The sequence below is a fragment of the Coregonus lavaretus genome (assembly GCF_964263955.1).
Source record: "Coregonus lavaretus genome assembly, chromosome: 5".
NCBI lineage: Eukaryota > Metazoa > Chordata > Actinopteri > Salmoniformes > Salmonidae > Coregonus > Coregonus lavaretus.
In genome coordinates, this window is record NC_139992.1 from 19,254,560 (window position 1) to 19,272,242 (window position 17,683).

At 43.8% G+C, this 17,683-nt stretch overlaps 1 protein-coding gene across 1 annotated transcript in view; it reads right to left on the reverse strand.

The window, feature by feature from the left end:
• Window positions 1-290: 290 nt before the first annotated feature.
• Window positions 291-17,683, reverse strand: part of LOC311128826 (interleukin-1 receptor type 1-like) — a gene marked incomplete at its 5' end in the record, with an annotated part of 38,307 nt that continues 20,914 nt past the window's right edge. The window contains 10 exons of the mRNA XM_084161054.1: window positions 291-2,001; window positions 2,300-2,473; window positions 4,535-4,678; window positions 4,845-4,996; window positions 7,611-7,746; window positions 7,863-7,925; window positions 9,532-9,680; window positions 11,258-11,387; window positions 15,150-15,298; window positions 16,864-16,993. Of these exons, the coding sequence (XP_084017180.1) occupies window positions 1,550-2,001; window positions 2,300-2,473; window positions 4,535-4,678; window positions 4,845-4,996; window positions 7,611-7,746; window positions 7,863-7,925; window positions 9,532-9,680; window positions 11,258-11,387; window positions 15,150-15,298; window positions 16,864-16,993 (1,679 nt within the window). The 3' untranslated portion in view covers window positions 291-1,549. The remainder of the gene's footprint in view (window positions 2,002-2,299; window positions 2,474-4,534; window positions 4,679-4,844; window positions 4,997-7,610; window positions 7,747-7,862; window positions 7,926-9,531; window positions 9,681-11,257; window positions 11,388-15,149; window positions 15,299-16,863; window positions 16,994-17,683) is intronic.

Here is a 17,683-nt window from a genome sequence, read left to right on the forward strand (position 1 = left end):
TCGTTGACCTGGGAGGACTGCTGGATGGGCTGGGGTGCTAGCTCGCTGGGTCGACTCGTGGTAGAGAATCCTCCGCTAGTTGGAGGTGACGCCCCTTGGGTAATGTCGAGGTGTTGAAGAACGCGGAGGACCTCATCTATAGTCGTCCCCAGTTGCGTCAGCTGGTCGTGGTGTTTGCAAAGTAGGCGTCCCTGTTCACCTACCATCTGGGAGATGTCTTGATTACCTGCTGCTTCCATTTGTAGAGGCAGTATTCCGTAACGGAGACGCAGGGAGTCAGGAAACAGGTGCAGTAAGTGAGTTTAATGATAACGTACATGGAGAGATACAAAACAAATTTACTTGGTTAATATGATCAGTTATCATTTGATGAATTCCAAACACAACATGTTGAGACGTATTCTTTTAAATAGAAGCAATTCCAGATGAGTTATAGCCGTTGCGGTAATGACGCAGAATATTCTCTTATCTTGACATATTCAAAGTTACTTTTCTTGAAGGTGGTGATAAATCCAGCCTGGTCACCCGTCATACAAGTCAGTATTTGACGTCCCTCCAAGTCTGAGGACATCAGGAGATGACGTGGAAACCGGCCACTAGGGGCAACAGTGAGCGCTGTTACCTTCAAGAGTCGGCTGGAATGGTGTAAAGCTCACCTCCATTAGACTCTGAAGCAGTGGAATTGTGTTCTCTGGAGTGATGTGTCACGCTTCACCATCTGGCAGTCCGACAGACGAACGCTACCTGCCCCAATGCATAGTGTCCAACTGTAAAGTTTGGTGGAGGAGGAATAATATTCTGGGGCTGTTTTTCATGATTCGGGCTAGGCCCCTTAGTTCCAGTGAAGAGAAATCTTAACGCTAAAGCATACATTGACATTCTAGATGATTCTGTGCTTCCAACTTCGTGGCAACTGAAGACAGTGTGTTGTGGTAGCCAGGTGGACCTCATGACATACAGTACATTCGTAAAGTATTCAGATCACTTGAATTTTTCCACATTTCGTTACATTACAGCCTTATTCTAAAATAGATTAAAATGTATTTTTAGAAAACAATAGAAAACATGAAAACATAGACAGTATAAAAAACATTAGCTGTAAGCAAAACATCATTCACATTAAACACCTTGCGTTTCTATAAAACACAAAGGGCATATTTTACTTGCCGTTGCAATAAGAAATAGATTTCACACAAAGTTATAGAAAATAAGTATTAACAGGTGTGATGATGATGATGACCCTTACGATTCCTACCACATCCTGTATTAGGAGGAAACTCACACTAAAAAATAATTGTCTGCAAGACAATAATATTCAATCATCCTATTGGCAAGGTAATCATTCAGAATCCTTTAAGAGTGACCAGCTGTTCCACACCGGTATCAGTCACACATAAATAACTGGATTCAATAATTGTTCATGAAAATGTGTTGAGAGAGTCAGGTACCAGAAGTCCTTTCATTCAACAGATTTCCTCGTTATGTCTAACACTGTCCTCTCCAAAGCCCATCCATCCCATCACAACTTCATCAGGCTGTTCTTCTCTGGTCACCTCGTCCTCGTGCCCCTCACTGGCATATAATACCTCAGTTCCTTCCAGAAGCGTGAGGACAAGGAAAGAGAGGGTGAGGAGAAAGGGGACGAAGCCAGCTCCCCTCTCTTCTCCTCCACCTCCTCCTCTTCTCCCCACCTCCCACACCTCAACCCTCTGCTACTCTTCCACCAGCAGACGGCGCCCTGGCGCTCCCGGAGGTGGCGCACCGACTCGGGGAAGAGGGTCAGCTGTGTGGGGGAGACCTCCTCCAGCTCCACAAGGACCACCTTAAGGGAGCCCTCCAACAGGGCACGGTGCATGGCCGTCTGCCTCTCGAAGCTCTGCCAGGCCTCCAGGACACCACTGCTGCTGTCACTGTGGCTTCCACTGCAGAACGTAGAGCCAGAGTAGACCAGGAGGAGACGCCGGCTTGCCAGCATGCTCTCCTCCACTGCATCTACTATGGCTAGAGAGGGAGGAGGGAGGAGAAGAGGGGGAAAGGGAGGAGGGAGGAGAAGAGGGGGAAAGGGAGGAGAGAGGAGGGAGGAGAAGAGGGGGAAAGGGAGGAGGGAGGAGAAGAGGGGGTCAGGGAGCAGGGAAAATTGTTATTAAAACATTGTTCTACCATTGAAATGGTTTCTGAAGGTCTTTATGATTTCAGAAAGGTTTCACATATTTCATCATCATGCTACTTATGTACTAATGCCAAGGCTAACTTAGTCTTCTGGAACCTGGAGCCTCAGGGTCGAGCTGAGATGTCATACCTTCCCCTGGTAGGCTGTCCCGGCCCAGTATGAACAGCCTGTAGCCACACCTCCCCTCCAGAACCTGGGGCAACATGTGGAGGGCAAACATCTCTGCCTCCCCACAGGCTCCGCCCCCATCCCCAAACAGACGGGGGTATGCCACGTACGCATCATACAACTTCCCATCAGAGTCTGCCACATGCAGGATAGGGACAGGTAAAACAAAATAGATGTGTTAGTGCTGGGCTAGAGCAAAAGCCTCCACAAACCTGCCTAACAGAGGAGGCTTGGTTATTTATGACACCATAGTTGCTTGTGTTTTATGGTTACATGGCCTATTTAGTGCCTTGTATCAAACTTCCTCTCTGTTTCCTCTGAGTCATGGAAAATGCTGTGCTTGCATAGCTGTGGGATGTGCTACAATACATTGCTACACTTGCTACTGATTTTACTTGTGGTCAGGTGGGGAGTGGGAAACAAGTGTTGGATTCTACCTTGGAATATACTTATTCATGTTACCATATTAGAACCGGGTGTATGGAAAGTTACTGAGTGAGAAAGGGGAGTGCAGAGCTTACATTCTGTTGGAAAATGTTATTCTTAAATCTCATGTACCCTATGGAGAGAGGCAAAGGGCAACAGTCTGGTTTCAGTCACTGCTAAGGTAGGACAGCCGTGGAGTAGGGAGGAGTGAGGAATTCGGCCCGAGGTCAGGTCAGATGAAGTGAGGAGGAACAGTCAGTCCTGTCACACACATACAGTTGAAGTCGGAAGTTTACATACCCCTTAGCCAAATACATTTAAACTCAGTTTTTCACAATTCCTGACATTTAATCCTAGTAAAAATTCCCTGTCTTAGGTCAGTTAGGATCACCACTTTATTTTAAGAATGTGAAATGTCAGAATAATAGTAAAGAGAATGATTTATTCAGCTTTTATTTATTTCATCACATTCCCAGTGGGTCAGAAGTTTACATACACTCAATTAGTATTTGGTAGCATTGCCTTTAAATTGTTTAACTTGGGTCAAACGTTTCGGGTAGCCTTCCACAAGCTTCCCACAATAAGTTGGATGACTTTTGGTCCATTCCTCCTGACAGAGCTGGTGTAAGAGGCCTCCTTGCTCGCACACGCTTTTTCAGTTCTGCCCATAATGTTCTATAGGATTGAGGTCAGGGCTTTGTGGTGGCCACTCCAATACCTTGACGTTGTTGTCCTTAAGCCATTTTGCCACAACTTTGGAAGTATGCTTGGGGTCATTGTCCATTTGGAACACCCATTTGCGACCAAGCTTAAACTTCCTGACTGATGTCTTAAGATGTTGCTTCAATACATCCACATAATTTTCCTTCCTCATGATGCTATCTACTTTGTGAAGTGCACCAGTCCCTCCTGCAGCAAAGCACCCTCACAGCATGATGCTGCCACCCCCGTGCTTCACAGTTGGGATGGTGTTCTTCAGCTTGCAAGCCAACTTTAAAGGCACAGTCAACTTAGTGTATGTAGACTTCTGACCCACTGGAATTGCTGTGAATTATATGTGAAATAATCTGTCTGTAAACAATTGTTGGAAAAATTACTTGTGTCATGCACAAAGTAGATGTCCTAACCGACTTGCCAAAACTATAGTTTGTTAAAAATAAATTTGTGGAGTGGTTGAAAAACAAGTTTTAATGACTGTATGTAAACTTCCAACTTCAACTGTATATTTCCATGCCCATGAAGGTTCTAGCAGGAGGCTACACCAATGAGAGGAACCAAATACGTTTCTGACTAGCAACAGAGATGTATTGGCTGTCTAGATATGCAAGGGGTTGACTCCGCCTAGTAGGAAGGTATAAATATATGTGATTGTGTAAACATCTTTGTCTTTGCAGCTGTATGACCCAGTGGGTGAATAAACTTTGTTTGAGCTTTTTCTAGTTGTCCGTTTGAGTTTTTACTCAGTTTGTTCAGAACCTAACACAAGCAATGCAACATGCGTGTGTGTGTGGGTTTAAGTGTGGGCCTGGGGGTTTGTGGGGAGACATGCTGTATGTGCATTTCTGTCAGTATCTGGTGTAGGAATGTATATTTATGTTAGTGCGAGTTTCCATTTCGTGAAAGCACAGTATGCAATGAGTCTGCAGATAGTGTGTGTGTGTGCATGAGTGTGTGCATGTCTGCGTGTGCGCGCTCAGGCATGTTTCTATTAATGTTTCCATGAGTGTGCTTGCGCAGTATATGTGCGGTAAAGTGTCTCTCATTGCGTACCTGTGTTTGTGTAGAGAAGCGGGAACATCCTCCTGAGCGACAGCACGATGTCGATCTTGAAGCGATGGTAAATAACAACACTAACAGTAAACACCAATACCAGACTGGTCAGTAGTACCCTAATAGGGAGCAGATAGTTTGGATCTGTGCAGAAAAAGAGAGAAGATAGCATTTATAACAGTTTTTTCAAAAGTGGTGAGGTTGCAGTTGTTATAATACACTATCAAAACAAGGGTAAAGGGACAGGATAATATGTGTGTGATCTCTTTTGAAACACCTTTATGTTATCCTCCAGACAGTATTGTCTAACCTGTAGGCTGTAGTATGAAGAAGGCTAAAGAAATGCCTCTGTCACTGGAAACCAAACACGTGTAGTTGATGTAAAAGTCTTCCTCTTCCACCATCAAGAAATTCAAATGACGCTCCAACCATACACCCTTCTTCTCTTCTTCTCTCCACTCCCTGGTTTGGGGGGGAGGGAGGGGGAGGGGGGGGGGGAGACAGACAAGTTCCCCCTTGTGAACGCACAATCAAACCATCATGGCAACAGTTAACATAACATACACTGTTATTGGCGCCTGAGGGGATCATCCCGGAAACCCTAGACCCACTCCAATTTGCATACCGCCCCCATGGATCCACAGATGACGCAATCTCAATCGCACTCCACACTGCCCTTTCCCACCTGGACAAAAGGAACACCTATGTGAGAATGCTTTTCATTGACTACAGTTCAGCGTTCAACACCATAGTGCCTACAAAGTTCATCACTAAGCTAAGGACCCTGGGACTAAACACCTCCCTCTGCAGCTGGATCTTGGACTTCCTGACGGGCCGCCCCCAGGTGGTAAGGGTAGGCAACAACACATCTGCCAAGCTGATCCTCAACACTGGGGCCCCTCAGGGGTGCATGCTTAGTCCCCTCCTGTACTCCCTGTTCACCCATGACTGCGTGGCCAAGCACGACTCCAACACCATCATTAAGTTTGCTGACGACACAACAGTGGTAGGCCTGATCACCGACAACGATGAGACAGCCTAAAGGGAGGAGGTCAGAGACCTGGCAGTGTGGTGCCAGGACAATAACCTCTCCCTCAACGTGATCAAGACAAAGGAGCTATCGTGGACTACAGGAAAAGGAGGGCCAAACACGCTCCTATTCACATCGACAGGGCTGTAGTGGAGCTGGTCGAGAGTTTCAAGTTAATTTGTGTCAACATTAATCAAATGGCCACCTGGACTATCTACATTGACACCCCCCTCCCTTTGTTTTTACACTGCTGCTACTCGCTGTTTATTATCTATGCATAGTCACTTTACCCCTACCTACATGTACAAATTACTTCGACTAACCTGTACCCCCGCACATTGACTCGGTACCGGCACACCCTGTATTTAGCCTCGTTATTGTTATTTTATTGTGTTACTTGTTATTTGATTTTTTACTTTATTTTATTTAGTAAATATTTTCTTAACTCTATTTCTTGAACTGCATTGTTGGTTAAGGGCCTGTAAGTAAGCATTTCACGGTAAGGTCTACACCTGTTGTATTCGACGCATGTGACAAATTAAATGTGATTTGATTAGATTTTGTGAAGTTCCAAAGTTTCAAAGCAAGCACTATGTATTAAGGTATATGGAGCCTATCTTAATCTCAGTAGTATACCTGATACGATACCAACAGTTTAGATACTATACAGTAGAACATCCATCTGGATGACACAGAATACAGGCATATACAGTGTGTCACGCCCTGGCTCTGGGGACTATGTTATGTTGAGCCAGGGTGTGTAAGTCTATGTTTTGTATATCTATGTTGGCCTGAGTGACTCCCAATCAGAGGCAACGAGTGTCAGCTGGTTGTCTCTGATTGGGAGCCATATTTAACTATCGGTCTTTTCACTTTGTGTTGTGGTTTCTTGTTCCTTTTGGTTTGTGTGTATCGAAGGACTTCACGTTTCGTTCGTTGTTTTGATCGGGTGATCTGTTTAATAAATAATATGTACGCATTCAACGCTGCGCATTGGTCCTCCTCCTTAAGCGAACGTGACACAGTGCCGTGAAAAAGTATTTTCTCCTTTCTGATTTTCTCTATTTTTGCATATGTTTTATACTGAATGTTATCAGATCTTCAACCAAAACCTAATATTAGATAAAGGAACCTGAGTGTACAAATAACAAACCCAAAAATTATACTTATTTAATTTATTTAATTAACAAAGTTATGCAAGTGTGAAAAAGTAACTGCCCCCTTACACTCAACAACTGGTTGTGCCACCTTTAGCTGCAATGACTGCAACCAAATGCTTCCTGTAGTTGTTGATCAGTCTCTCACATCGCTGTGGAGGAATTTGGCCAACTCTTGCATGCAACATTTTTGGGTTTTCAAGCATGAACTGCTAGTTTCAAGTCCTACCACAACATCTCAATTGGAATTGGGTCTGGACTTTGACTAGTAAATTACAAAACTTCAAATGTGTTGCTTTTTAACCATTTTCAAGTAAACTTGATTATGTGTTTTGGATCATTGTCTTGCTACATGACCCAGCTGTGCTTCAGCTTCAGCTCACAGACAGATGGCCTTACATTCTCCTGTAGAACGTAATGGGACCCATGTCGTCCAAAAAGTTATACTTTTGACTCATCTGTCCATAGAACATTCTTCAAATAGTCTTGATGATTCAGGTGCTTTTTGGCAAACTTGAGTCAACTTTTTGGATGAGATGGGTCCCATTATGTCTGGCGAAAAGCAAACACTGCATTACACAGTAAGAACCTCATACTGTAAGTCAAGCATGGTGGTGGTATTGTGATGGTTTGGGGATGCTTTGCTGCCTCAGGACCTGGACGACTTGCCTTAATAGAAGGAACCATGAATTCTGCTCTGTATCAGAGAATTCTACAGGAGAATGTCATGCCATCCGTCTGTGAGCTGAAGCTGAAGCGCAGCTGGGTCATGCAGCAAGACAATGATCCAAAACACACAATCAAGTCTACATGAAAATGGTTAAAAAGCAACACATTTGTAGAATTCTTACAGTGTGTATTGCGATACTGTTGTGTTGTCTCAACCTACCTTTGTGATTCCTGAAAGATGCGTTCTGAGACAATTTTGGAAATGGAGTTTTTGCTAGCTTTCCAATTCAAATCCGTGCAACTTTTATTCCCCACACTCGGCACAAACACCCGACACATCTTACTGAAGGAAGAACCTAGGGGGCAAACATTGAATTCTTTATTTGGATCATGAATGAAAATAAATAATAAACTCACGCACGCACGTGCACACACACACACACACACACACATTCTTTAGTGGTTTACTCACCCAGATCTGCTTTGATGATCTCATTGGCAGGTTCAACCACTTTGGGCTCCAGGCAATACTGCACTGAAATTATGACAATGATTCATAAACATCATAGAAAGACACAGAAATATTCAGTCACCTGACCCTATAGAAAACAACCCTTTCTAAGCTCTCAAAGAGCAAAGTTTCAAAGCAGCCTCTATGAACTCATAACCTCTGATTCAGGGTCATATACAGTGCCTTCAGAAAGTATTCACACCCCTTGACTTTTTCCACGTTTTGTTGTGTTACAGCTTGAATTTGAAATTGATGCAATTTAGATTTTTGTATCAATGGCCTACACACAATACCCCATAATGTCAAAGTGGAATGTTTTTAGAAATGTTTACAAATTAATTAAAAATGATGAAATGTCTTGAGTCAAGAAGTATTCAATGCCTTAGTTATGGCAGGCCTAAATAAGTTCAGGAGTAAAATGTTGCTTAACAAGTCACATTATAAGTTGCATGGACTCACTCTGTGTCAAGCCCTGGCTCTAGGGACTCTTTTATGTTGAGCCAGGGTGTGTTGAGTCTATGTTTTGTGTTCATTGTTTCAGTATCTAGTTCATGTGTTTCTGTGTTGGCCGGGGTGGTTCTCAATCAGAGGCAACGAGAATCAGCTGTTGCTTGTTGTCTCTGATTGGGAACCATACTTAGGCAGCCGTTTGGCAGTTGTGTTTTGTGGGATCTTGTTCCGTGTTGGTTTGTGTTTGTTACCAAGGACTTCACGTATCGTTTTGTTGTTTTTGTTCGTGTGGTGAATATAAATAAAGTATGTTCGCATTCCACGCTGCGCCTTGGTCCGCTCCTTTTGACGATCGTGACACTCTGTGTGCAATAACAGTGTTTCAAATGATTTTTGAATGACTACCTCATGTCTGTACCCCACACATACAGTACAATTATATGTAAGGTCCCTAAGTCAAGCAGTGAATTTCAAACACAGATTCAACCACGAAGACCAGGGAGGAAAACCTGGTTCCGTCTGCTTTCTACCAGGCACTGGGAGATGAATTCACCATTCAGCAGGTCAATAACCTTAAACACAAGGCCAAATCTACACTGAAGTTGCTTACCAAGAATACAGTGAATGTTCCTGAGTGGCCGAGTTACAGTTTAGACTTAAATCTGCTTGAAAATCTATGGCAAGACCTGAAAATGGTTGTCTAGCAATGATCAACAACCAACTTGACAGACCTTGAAGAATTTTGAAAAGAATAATGGGGAAATGTTGCACAATCCAGGTGTGGAAAGCTCTTAGACACTTACCCAGAAATACTCACAGCTGTAATCTCTGCCAAAGGTGATTCTAACATATATTGACTCAGGGAGTTGAATACTTATGTAATCAGATATATTAGTGTTCTATTTTTCTATTTTTTTCTATTTTTAATGTTAGACTTTTTCTTACACTTTGACATTACAGGGTATTTTGTGTAGATTGTTAACAAAAAATGACTATTAAATCCCTTTTAATCCCACTATGTAACACAACAAGATGTGGAGAAAGTCAACGGGTGTGAAAACTTTCTGAAGGCACTGTATCTCTGTAATGGCTGTGGTAAGGATTGGGGGTATATGGTAATAATCTGATCCTAGATATGTGGTTAGGGACAACTTTTATGAGCTGTGCCAACAAAACTCACCGTCCACCATACCGTTGATGGTCTCTGAGATCCTGCCGCTGAGCCCTTCCAAGTTAAAGGTCATGGTGCAGGTGTAGAACGCATGGTCCTCAGGGATGACCGCTTTTACATGGAGTAACTCCGTAACACTGTTATTGACATAGCTAAACCTGTTCCACAATGGGTCATCTTTCACAATGGGTTCACAGCCGTGAAAGGTTTAAAGTAGAAATCCATACTGAAAGGTAGTGGTAATGGAATGGAATATCATAGTAATGGAATATGGCTAATAAAACAAAATGAATACAGAATTACAGATAAGTTGTGATAATGTCTTACCTTAGAAGACCTACTCTCAGAACAATTCAATGCAGTACAATGTGTGAGAGCAATGAACAATGTAAAGAGTATATACCGTATCTGATGGAACATTGTTCAAATGTAGTCACTAGTAGTAATAACCCCACATTCCTATAGTTTTAAACACAAATTAAGAATACATAGAGACAGACTGAATGACTGAAAAGAAAGAGTTCAAACAGGCTTTCCAGCACTGTCAGGCAGGGGCAGACTGGGACCAGAAATCCGCCCTGGCATTTATGACACACCAGACCATTTTTCCCTTGAGGCCCCGACATTGGCCCATTTTCTTTCCTTGAGGCCCCCAAAAGGCCCATTTTTGTCACTGTGGACCCCGTTATTACATTTAAATTTTTTACATTTTAGTCATTTAGAAGACGCTCTTATCCAGAGTGACTTACAGTTAGTGAGTGCATACATTTTCATACTGGCCCCCCGTGGGGAACGAACCCACAACCCTGGCGTTGCAAGCGCCATGCTCTACCAACTGAGCTACAGGGGACTACATCATGTCCAAATGTATCTCAAATTGATTTGAACATGATTACATTTTACGTTTTAGTCATTTAGCAGATGCTCTTATCCAGAGTGACTTACAGTTAGTGAGTGCATACATTTTTCATACTGATGCGCGACAAATGCCAATATCGGTCAAATGACTTGAATGAGATTTGTGCCACAAATGCCAAAACGCTTCCATGTGACAACAGTGCAAGGGAAACCAAACCAAAGCACGTTGTTGTTATACCTTGTCCATAGACTGGCCTACAGGGTAAGGAAACCAATGTCATTGTAATTTGGGTGAACTAATTTGGTTATTAGCCAGATAATTATAATTATGTAAAAAAAAAAAAAAAAAAAAGACAATCCCATTGGGCTAAAAATTTACCAGCCCATCCGGCATGGCCAGTCCACCCCTGCTGTCAGGCGTTCCCTCTCAACACTCTCCCATTGCACTGCACTGTCTGTTTACCCCATAGGACTCACCTTGTACCACTGAATGGAGTAATTGTCCACTTCCCTGATATGGTCACTCAATGGGCAGTTCAGAAAACCGGTGGCTTTGTTGGTCAGGACCTGGTCGGCCTTTTCTGGTCGACCGCATTCTTCTGGGTTGGTGTGGTTCACAATCAGTAAGGCCGATTTCTTATAGCACTGGGAGGGTAGTCTGTTTATCAAAGGTAACAGGAAAGATTTACAGCACACACACACACACACACACACACACACACACACACACAGCAGACAAAAGTATTGCCCCTACCTCACAACACACTCATAGTTTCCAGCATCCTCCATCGCGATGTTAAAAATCCACAGTGTCTTTCCCCGCGGCAGAGTCTTTCTTGTCTCCCTGGTCAGCTCTCTCCCAGTCCTTGGGTCATACCATGAGATGTTATAGGGGATGCTGCTGTTGTCAAACACATTGAGGTCCACCAGGGTGGATGTTAACATGGCAGCATCACCGGAAACTGAAAACACCTGCTCAACCTCTCGTCCTTTGTCCTCACAGAGATCTGCACACAAAGAGTATATAAAGTAAAGTAAAGACAAACATGCGGCACAGGGACTGTTTGCGGACCACCATCTTTTTTATTGAGGCCACCTCTTAAAGAAAAACACATGTTGGAGAAATGATGCACGGCAAAGAAATTATGCAATTATTACGCGTGTCATGTAGTATGCATAGACAGTCTTTACAGAGATGGTCCCTTCAAAATATATCTCTTCACAACAAATTCTCCAGTAAAAAAAATAATAACTATGAACACTGATGGTGTTAAATCAATACTGAAAGTGTTGAGTCTGTGGACCCATATAGACACCAGAACAGTGTTAAATTAACACACTGATTAGTGTAAAGCCTTTTTCAAATATTCCCACAGTGCCTTTCAAGCAAATTGTAGAGTTACCACCACTGTATTTGTAAGTGACAGAGACATGGTTGTTGCATTCATCAATTTTTGGTCCTACGGACTTCAAAAAGTGAGATCCTAAATGAGTATGTTGTCATAAAATATATATATATATATATTTAACACAATGCCATACAGTGCATTCGGAAAGTATTCAGACCCCTTACATTTTACATTTTAGTCATTTAGCAGACGCTCTTATCCAGAGCGACTTACAGTTAGTGAGTGCATACATTCTTTAATTTTTTTTAAATTTTTTTTATTTTTATTCTTTTTTTATATATATATATATTTTTTTTTTCATACTGCCACCCCCGTGGGAATCGAACCCACAACCCTGGCGTTGCAAACGCCATGCTCTACCAACTGAGCTACATCCCTGCCGGCCATTCCCTCCCCTACCCTGGACGACGCTGTGCCAATTGTACGCCGCCCCATTGGTCTCCCGGTCGCGGCCGGCTACGACAGAGCCTGGATTCGAACCAGGATCTCTAGTGGCACCGCTAGCATTGCGATGCAGTGCCTTAGACCACTGCGCCACTCGGGAGATGCCACTCCCTTCACTTGTTCCACATTTTGTTACGTTACAGCCTTAAATAAATGTGTTTTTTTCCTTATCAATCTACACACAATACCCCATATTGACAAAGCAAAAACAGGTTTTACATTTTTTTTGCAAATCAATTAAAAATTAAAAACTGAAATATTACATTTACATAAATATTCAGACCCTTTACTCAGTACTTTGTTGAAGCACCTTTGGCAGCGATTACAGCCTCGAGTCTTCTTGGGTATGATGCCACAAGCTTGGCACACCTGTATTTGGGGAGTTTCTCCCATTCCTCTCTGCAGATCCTGTCAAGCTCTGTAAGGTTACATGGGGAGCATCGCTGCACAGCTATTTTCAGGTCTCTCCAGAGCTGTTCGATCGGGTTCATGTCCGGGCTCTGGCTGGGCCACTCAAGGACATTCAGAGGCCTGTCCCGAAGCCACTCCTGCGTTGTCTTGGCTGTGTGCTTAGGGTCGTTGTCCTGTTGGAAGGTGAACCATCGCCCCAGTCTGAGGTCTGGAGCAGGTTTTCATCAAGGATCTCTCTTCTGTACTTTTCTCCGTTCACCTTTCCACATCAAGATGCTGCCACCACCATGCTTCACCGTAGGGATGGTATTGGCCAGGTGATGAGTGGTGCCTGGTTTCCTCCAGACGGGACGCTTGGCATTCAGGCCAAAGAGTTCAATCTTGGTTTCATTAGACCAGAGAATCTTGTTTCTCTTGGTCTGTGAGTCCTTAGGTGCCTTTTGGCAAACTCCCGAGTGGCGCAGTGGTCTAAGGCACTGCATCGCAGTGCTAGCTGTGCCACTAGAGATCCTGGTTTGAATCCAGGCTCTGTCGTAGCCGGCCGCGACCGGGAGACCCATGGGGCGGCGCACAATTGGCCCAGCGTCGTGCAGGGTAGGGGAGGGAATGGCCGGCAGGGATGTAGCTCAGTTGGTAGAGCATGGCGTTTGCAACGCCAGGGTTGTGGGATTGATTCCCACGGGGGGCCAGTATTATCTTTTATTTTTTTTATTAACTGTAAGTCGCTCTGGCTAAGAGCGTCTGCTAAATGACTAAAATGTAAAATGTAAACGTAAGCGGGCTGTCATGTGCCTTTTACTGAGGAGTGGCTTCCGTCTGGCCTCTCTACCATAAAGGCCTGATTGGTGGAGTGCTGCAGAGATGGTTCTCCTTCTGGAAGGTTCTCCCATCTCCATAGAGGACCAAGCCTGTGGTGCGCATCGTCAGCCCGGTCCGGCCCGTTCCTGCTCCCCGCACCAAGCCAGGGGTGCGTATCGTCAGCCCGGTCCGGCCCGTTCCTGCTCCCCGCACCAAGTCAGGGGTGCGCGTCGTCAGCCCGGTCCGGCCCATTCCTGCTCCCCGCACCAAGCCTGTGGTGCGCGTCGTCAGTCCGGCACAGCCCGTGCCCGTTTCACCGGTGCCTGGTCAGGTACCGGTCAGCTGCTCCACACCGGAGCCTAAGCAATCCGCTCCACCGATGTCCAGTCCAGCTCCAGCCAGCGGGACCAGACCAGGGGCACTACGGGGGGGTTATTAGAGGGTGGTGGTCACGCCTGGAGCCGGATCCGCCTCCGAGGAGGAATGCCCACCCGGCCCTCCCCTGTTCGGTTTATGTTGGCGCGGTCGCAGTCCGCGCCTTTGGGGGGGGGGTACTGTCACGCCCTGGCTCTAGGGACTCTTTTATGTTGAGCCAGGGTGTGTAGAGTCTATGTTTTATGTTCATTGTTTCAGTATCTAGTTCATGTGTTTCTGTGTTGGCCGGGGTGGTTCTCAATCAGAGGCAACGAGAATCAGCTGTTGCTTGTTGTCTCTGATTGGGATCCATACTTAGGCAGCCGTTTGGCAGTTGTGTTTTGTGGGATCTTGTTCCGTGTTGGTTTGTGTTTGTTACCAAGGACTTCACGTATCGTTTTGTTGTTTTTGTTCGTGTGGTGAATATAAATAAAGTATGTTCGCATTCCACGCTGCGCCTTGGTCCGCTCCTTTTGACGATCGTGACACTGTGTGCAATAACAGTGTTTCAAATGATTTTTGAATGACTACCTCATGTCTGTACCCCACACATACAGTACAATTATATGTAAGTCCCTAAGTCAAGCAGTGAATTTCAAACACAGATTCAACCACGAAGACCAGGGAGGAAAACCTGGTTCCGTCTGCTTTCCACCAGGCACTGGGAGATGAATTCACCATTCAGCAGGTCAACAACCTTAAACACAAGGCCAAATCTACACTGAAGTTGCTTACGAAGAATACAGTGAATGTTCCTGAGTGGCCGAGTTACAGTTTAGACTTAAATCTGCTTGAAAATCTATGGCAAGACCTGAAAATGGTTGTCTAGCAATGATCAACAACCAACTTGACAGACCTTGAAGAATTTTGAAAAGAATAATGGGGAAATGTTGCACAATCCAGGTGTGGAAAGCTCTTAGACACTTACCCAGAAATACTCACAGCTGTAATCTCTGCCAAAGGTGATTCTAACATATATTGACTCAGGGAGTTGAATACTTATGTAATCAGATATATTAGTGTTCTATTTTTCTATTTTTTTCTATTTTTAATGTTAGGCTTTTTCTTACACTTTGACATTACAGGGTATTTTGTGTAGATTGTTAACAAAAAATGACTATTAAATCCCTTTTAATCCCACTATGTAACACAACAAGATGTGGAGAAAGTCAACGGGTGTGAATAATTTCTGAAGGCACTGTATCTCTGTAATGGCTGTGGTAAGGATTGGGGGTATATGGTAATAATCTGTGGTTAGGGACAACTTTTATGAGCTGTGCCAACAAAACTCACCGTCCACCATACCGTTGATGGTCTCTGAGATCCTGCCGCTGAGCCCTTCCAAGTTAAAGGTCATGGTGCAGGTGTAGAACGCATGGTCCTCAGGGATGACCGCTTTTACATGGAGTAACTCCGTAACACTGTTATTGACATAGCTAAACCTGTTCCACAATGGGTCATCTTTCACAATGGTTTCACAGCCCTGAAAGGTTTAAAGTAGAAATCCACACTGAAAGGTAGTGGTAATGGAATGGAATATCATAGTAATGGAATATGGCTAATAAAACAAAATGAATACACAATTACAGATAAGTTGTGATAATGTCTTACCTTAGAAGACCTACTCTCAGAACAATTCAATGCAGTACAATGTGTGAGAGCAATGAACAATGTAAAGAGTATATACCGTATCTGATGGAACATTGTTCAAATGTAGTCACTAGTAGTAATAACCCCACATTCCTATAGTTTTAAACAGAAATTAAGAATACATAGAGACAGACTGAATGACTGAAAAGAGTTCAAACAGGCTTTCCAGCACTGTCAGGCAGGGGCAGACTGGGACCAGAAATCCGCCCTGGCATTTCTGACACACCAGACCATTTTTCCCTTGAGGCCCCGACATTGGCCCATTTTCTTTCCTTGAGGCCCCCAAAAGGCCCATTTTTGTCACTGTGGACCCCGTTATTACATTTACATTTTTTACATTTTAGTCATTTAGCAGACGCTCTTATCCAGAGTGACTTACAGTTAGTGAGTGCATACATTTTCATACTGGCCCCCCGTGGGGAACGAACCCACAACCCTGGCGTTGCAAGCGCCATGCTCTACCAACTGAGCTACAGGGGACTACATCATGTCCAAATGTATCTCAAATTGATTTGAACATGATTACATTTTACGTTTTAGTCATTTAGCAGATGCTCTTATCCAGAGTGACTTACAGTTAGTGAGTGCATACATTTTTCATACTGATGCGCGACAAATGCCAATATCGGTCAAATGACTTGAATGAGATTTGTGCCACAAATGCCAAAACGCTTCCATGTGACAACAGTGCAAGGGAAACCAAACCAAAGCACGTTGTTGTTATACCTTGTCCATAGACTGGCCTACAGGGTAAGGAAACCAATGTCATTGTAATTTGGGTGAACTAATTTGGTTATTAGCCAGATAATTATAATTATGTAAAAAAATAAATAAAAAAAAGACAATCCCATTGGGCTAAAAATTTACCAGCCCATCCGGCATGGCCAGTCCACCCCTGCTGTCAGGCGTTCCCTCTCAACACTCTCCCATTGCACTGCACTGTCTGTTTACCCCATAGGACTCACCTTGTACCACTGAATGGAGTAATTGTCCACTTCCCTGATATGGTCACTCAATGGGCAGTTCAGAAAACCGGTGGCTTTGTTGGTCAGGACCTGGTCGGCCTTTTCTGGTCGACCGCATTCTTCTGGGTTGGTGTGGTTCACAATCAGTAAGGCCGATTTCTTATAGCACTGGGAGGGTAGTCTGTTTATCAAAGGTAACAGGAAAGATTTACAGCACACACACACACACACACACACACACACACAGCAGACAAAAGTATTGCCCCTACCTCACAACACACTCATAGTTTCCAGCATCCTCCATCGCGATGTTAAAAATCCACAGTGTCTTTCCCCGCGGCAGAGTCTTTCTTGTCTCCCTGGTCAGCTCTCTCCCAGTCCTTGGGTCATACCATGAGATGTTATAGGGGATGCTGCGGTAGTCAAACACATTGAGGTCCACCAGGGTGGATGTTAACATGGCAGCATCACCGGAAACTGAAAACACCCGCTCAACCTCTCGTCCTTTGTCCTCACAGAGATCTGCACACAAAGAGTATATAAAGTAAAGTAAAGACAAACATGCGGCACAGGGACTGTTTGCGGACCACCATCTTTTTTATTGAGGCCACCTCTTAAAGAAAAACACATGTTGGAGAAATGATGCACGGCAAAGAAATTATGCAATTATTACGCGTGTCATGTAGTATGCATAGACAGAGTCTTTACAGAGATGGTCCCTTCAAAATATATCTCTTCACAACAAATTCTCCAGTAAAAAAAATAATAACTAAGAACACTGATGGTGTTAAATCAATACTGAAAGTGTTGAGTCTGTGGACCCATATAGACACCAGAACAGTGTTAAATTAACACACTGATTAGTGTAAAGCCTTTTCCAAATATTCCCACAGTGCCTTGCCTTTCAAGCAAATTGTAGAGTTACCACCACTGTAAGTGACAGAGACATGGTTGTTGCATTCATCCATTTTTGGTCCTACGGACTTCAAAAAGTGAGATCCTAAATGAATATGTTGTCATAAAATATATATATATATATATATTTAACACAATGCCATACAGTGCATTCGGAAAGTATTCAGACCCCTTCACTTGTTCCACATTTTGTTACGTTACAGCCTTAAATAAATGTGTTTTTTTCCTTATCAATCTACACAAAATACCCCATATTGACAAAGCAAAAACAGGTTTTACATTTTTTTTGCAAATCAA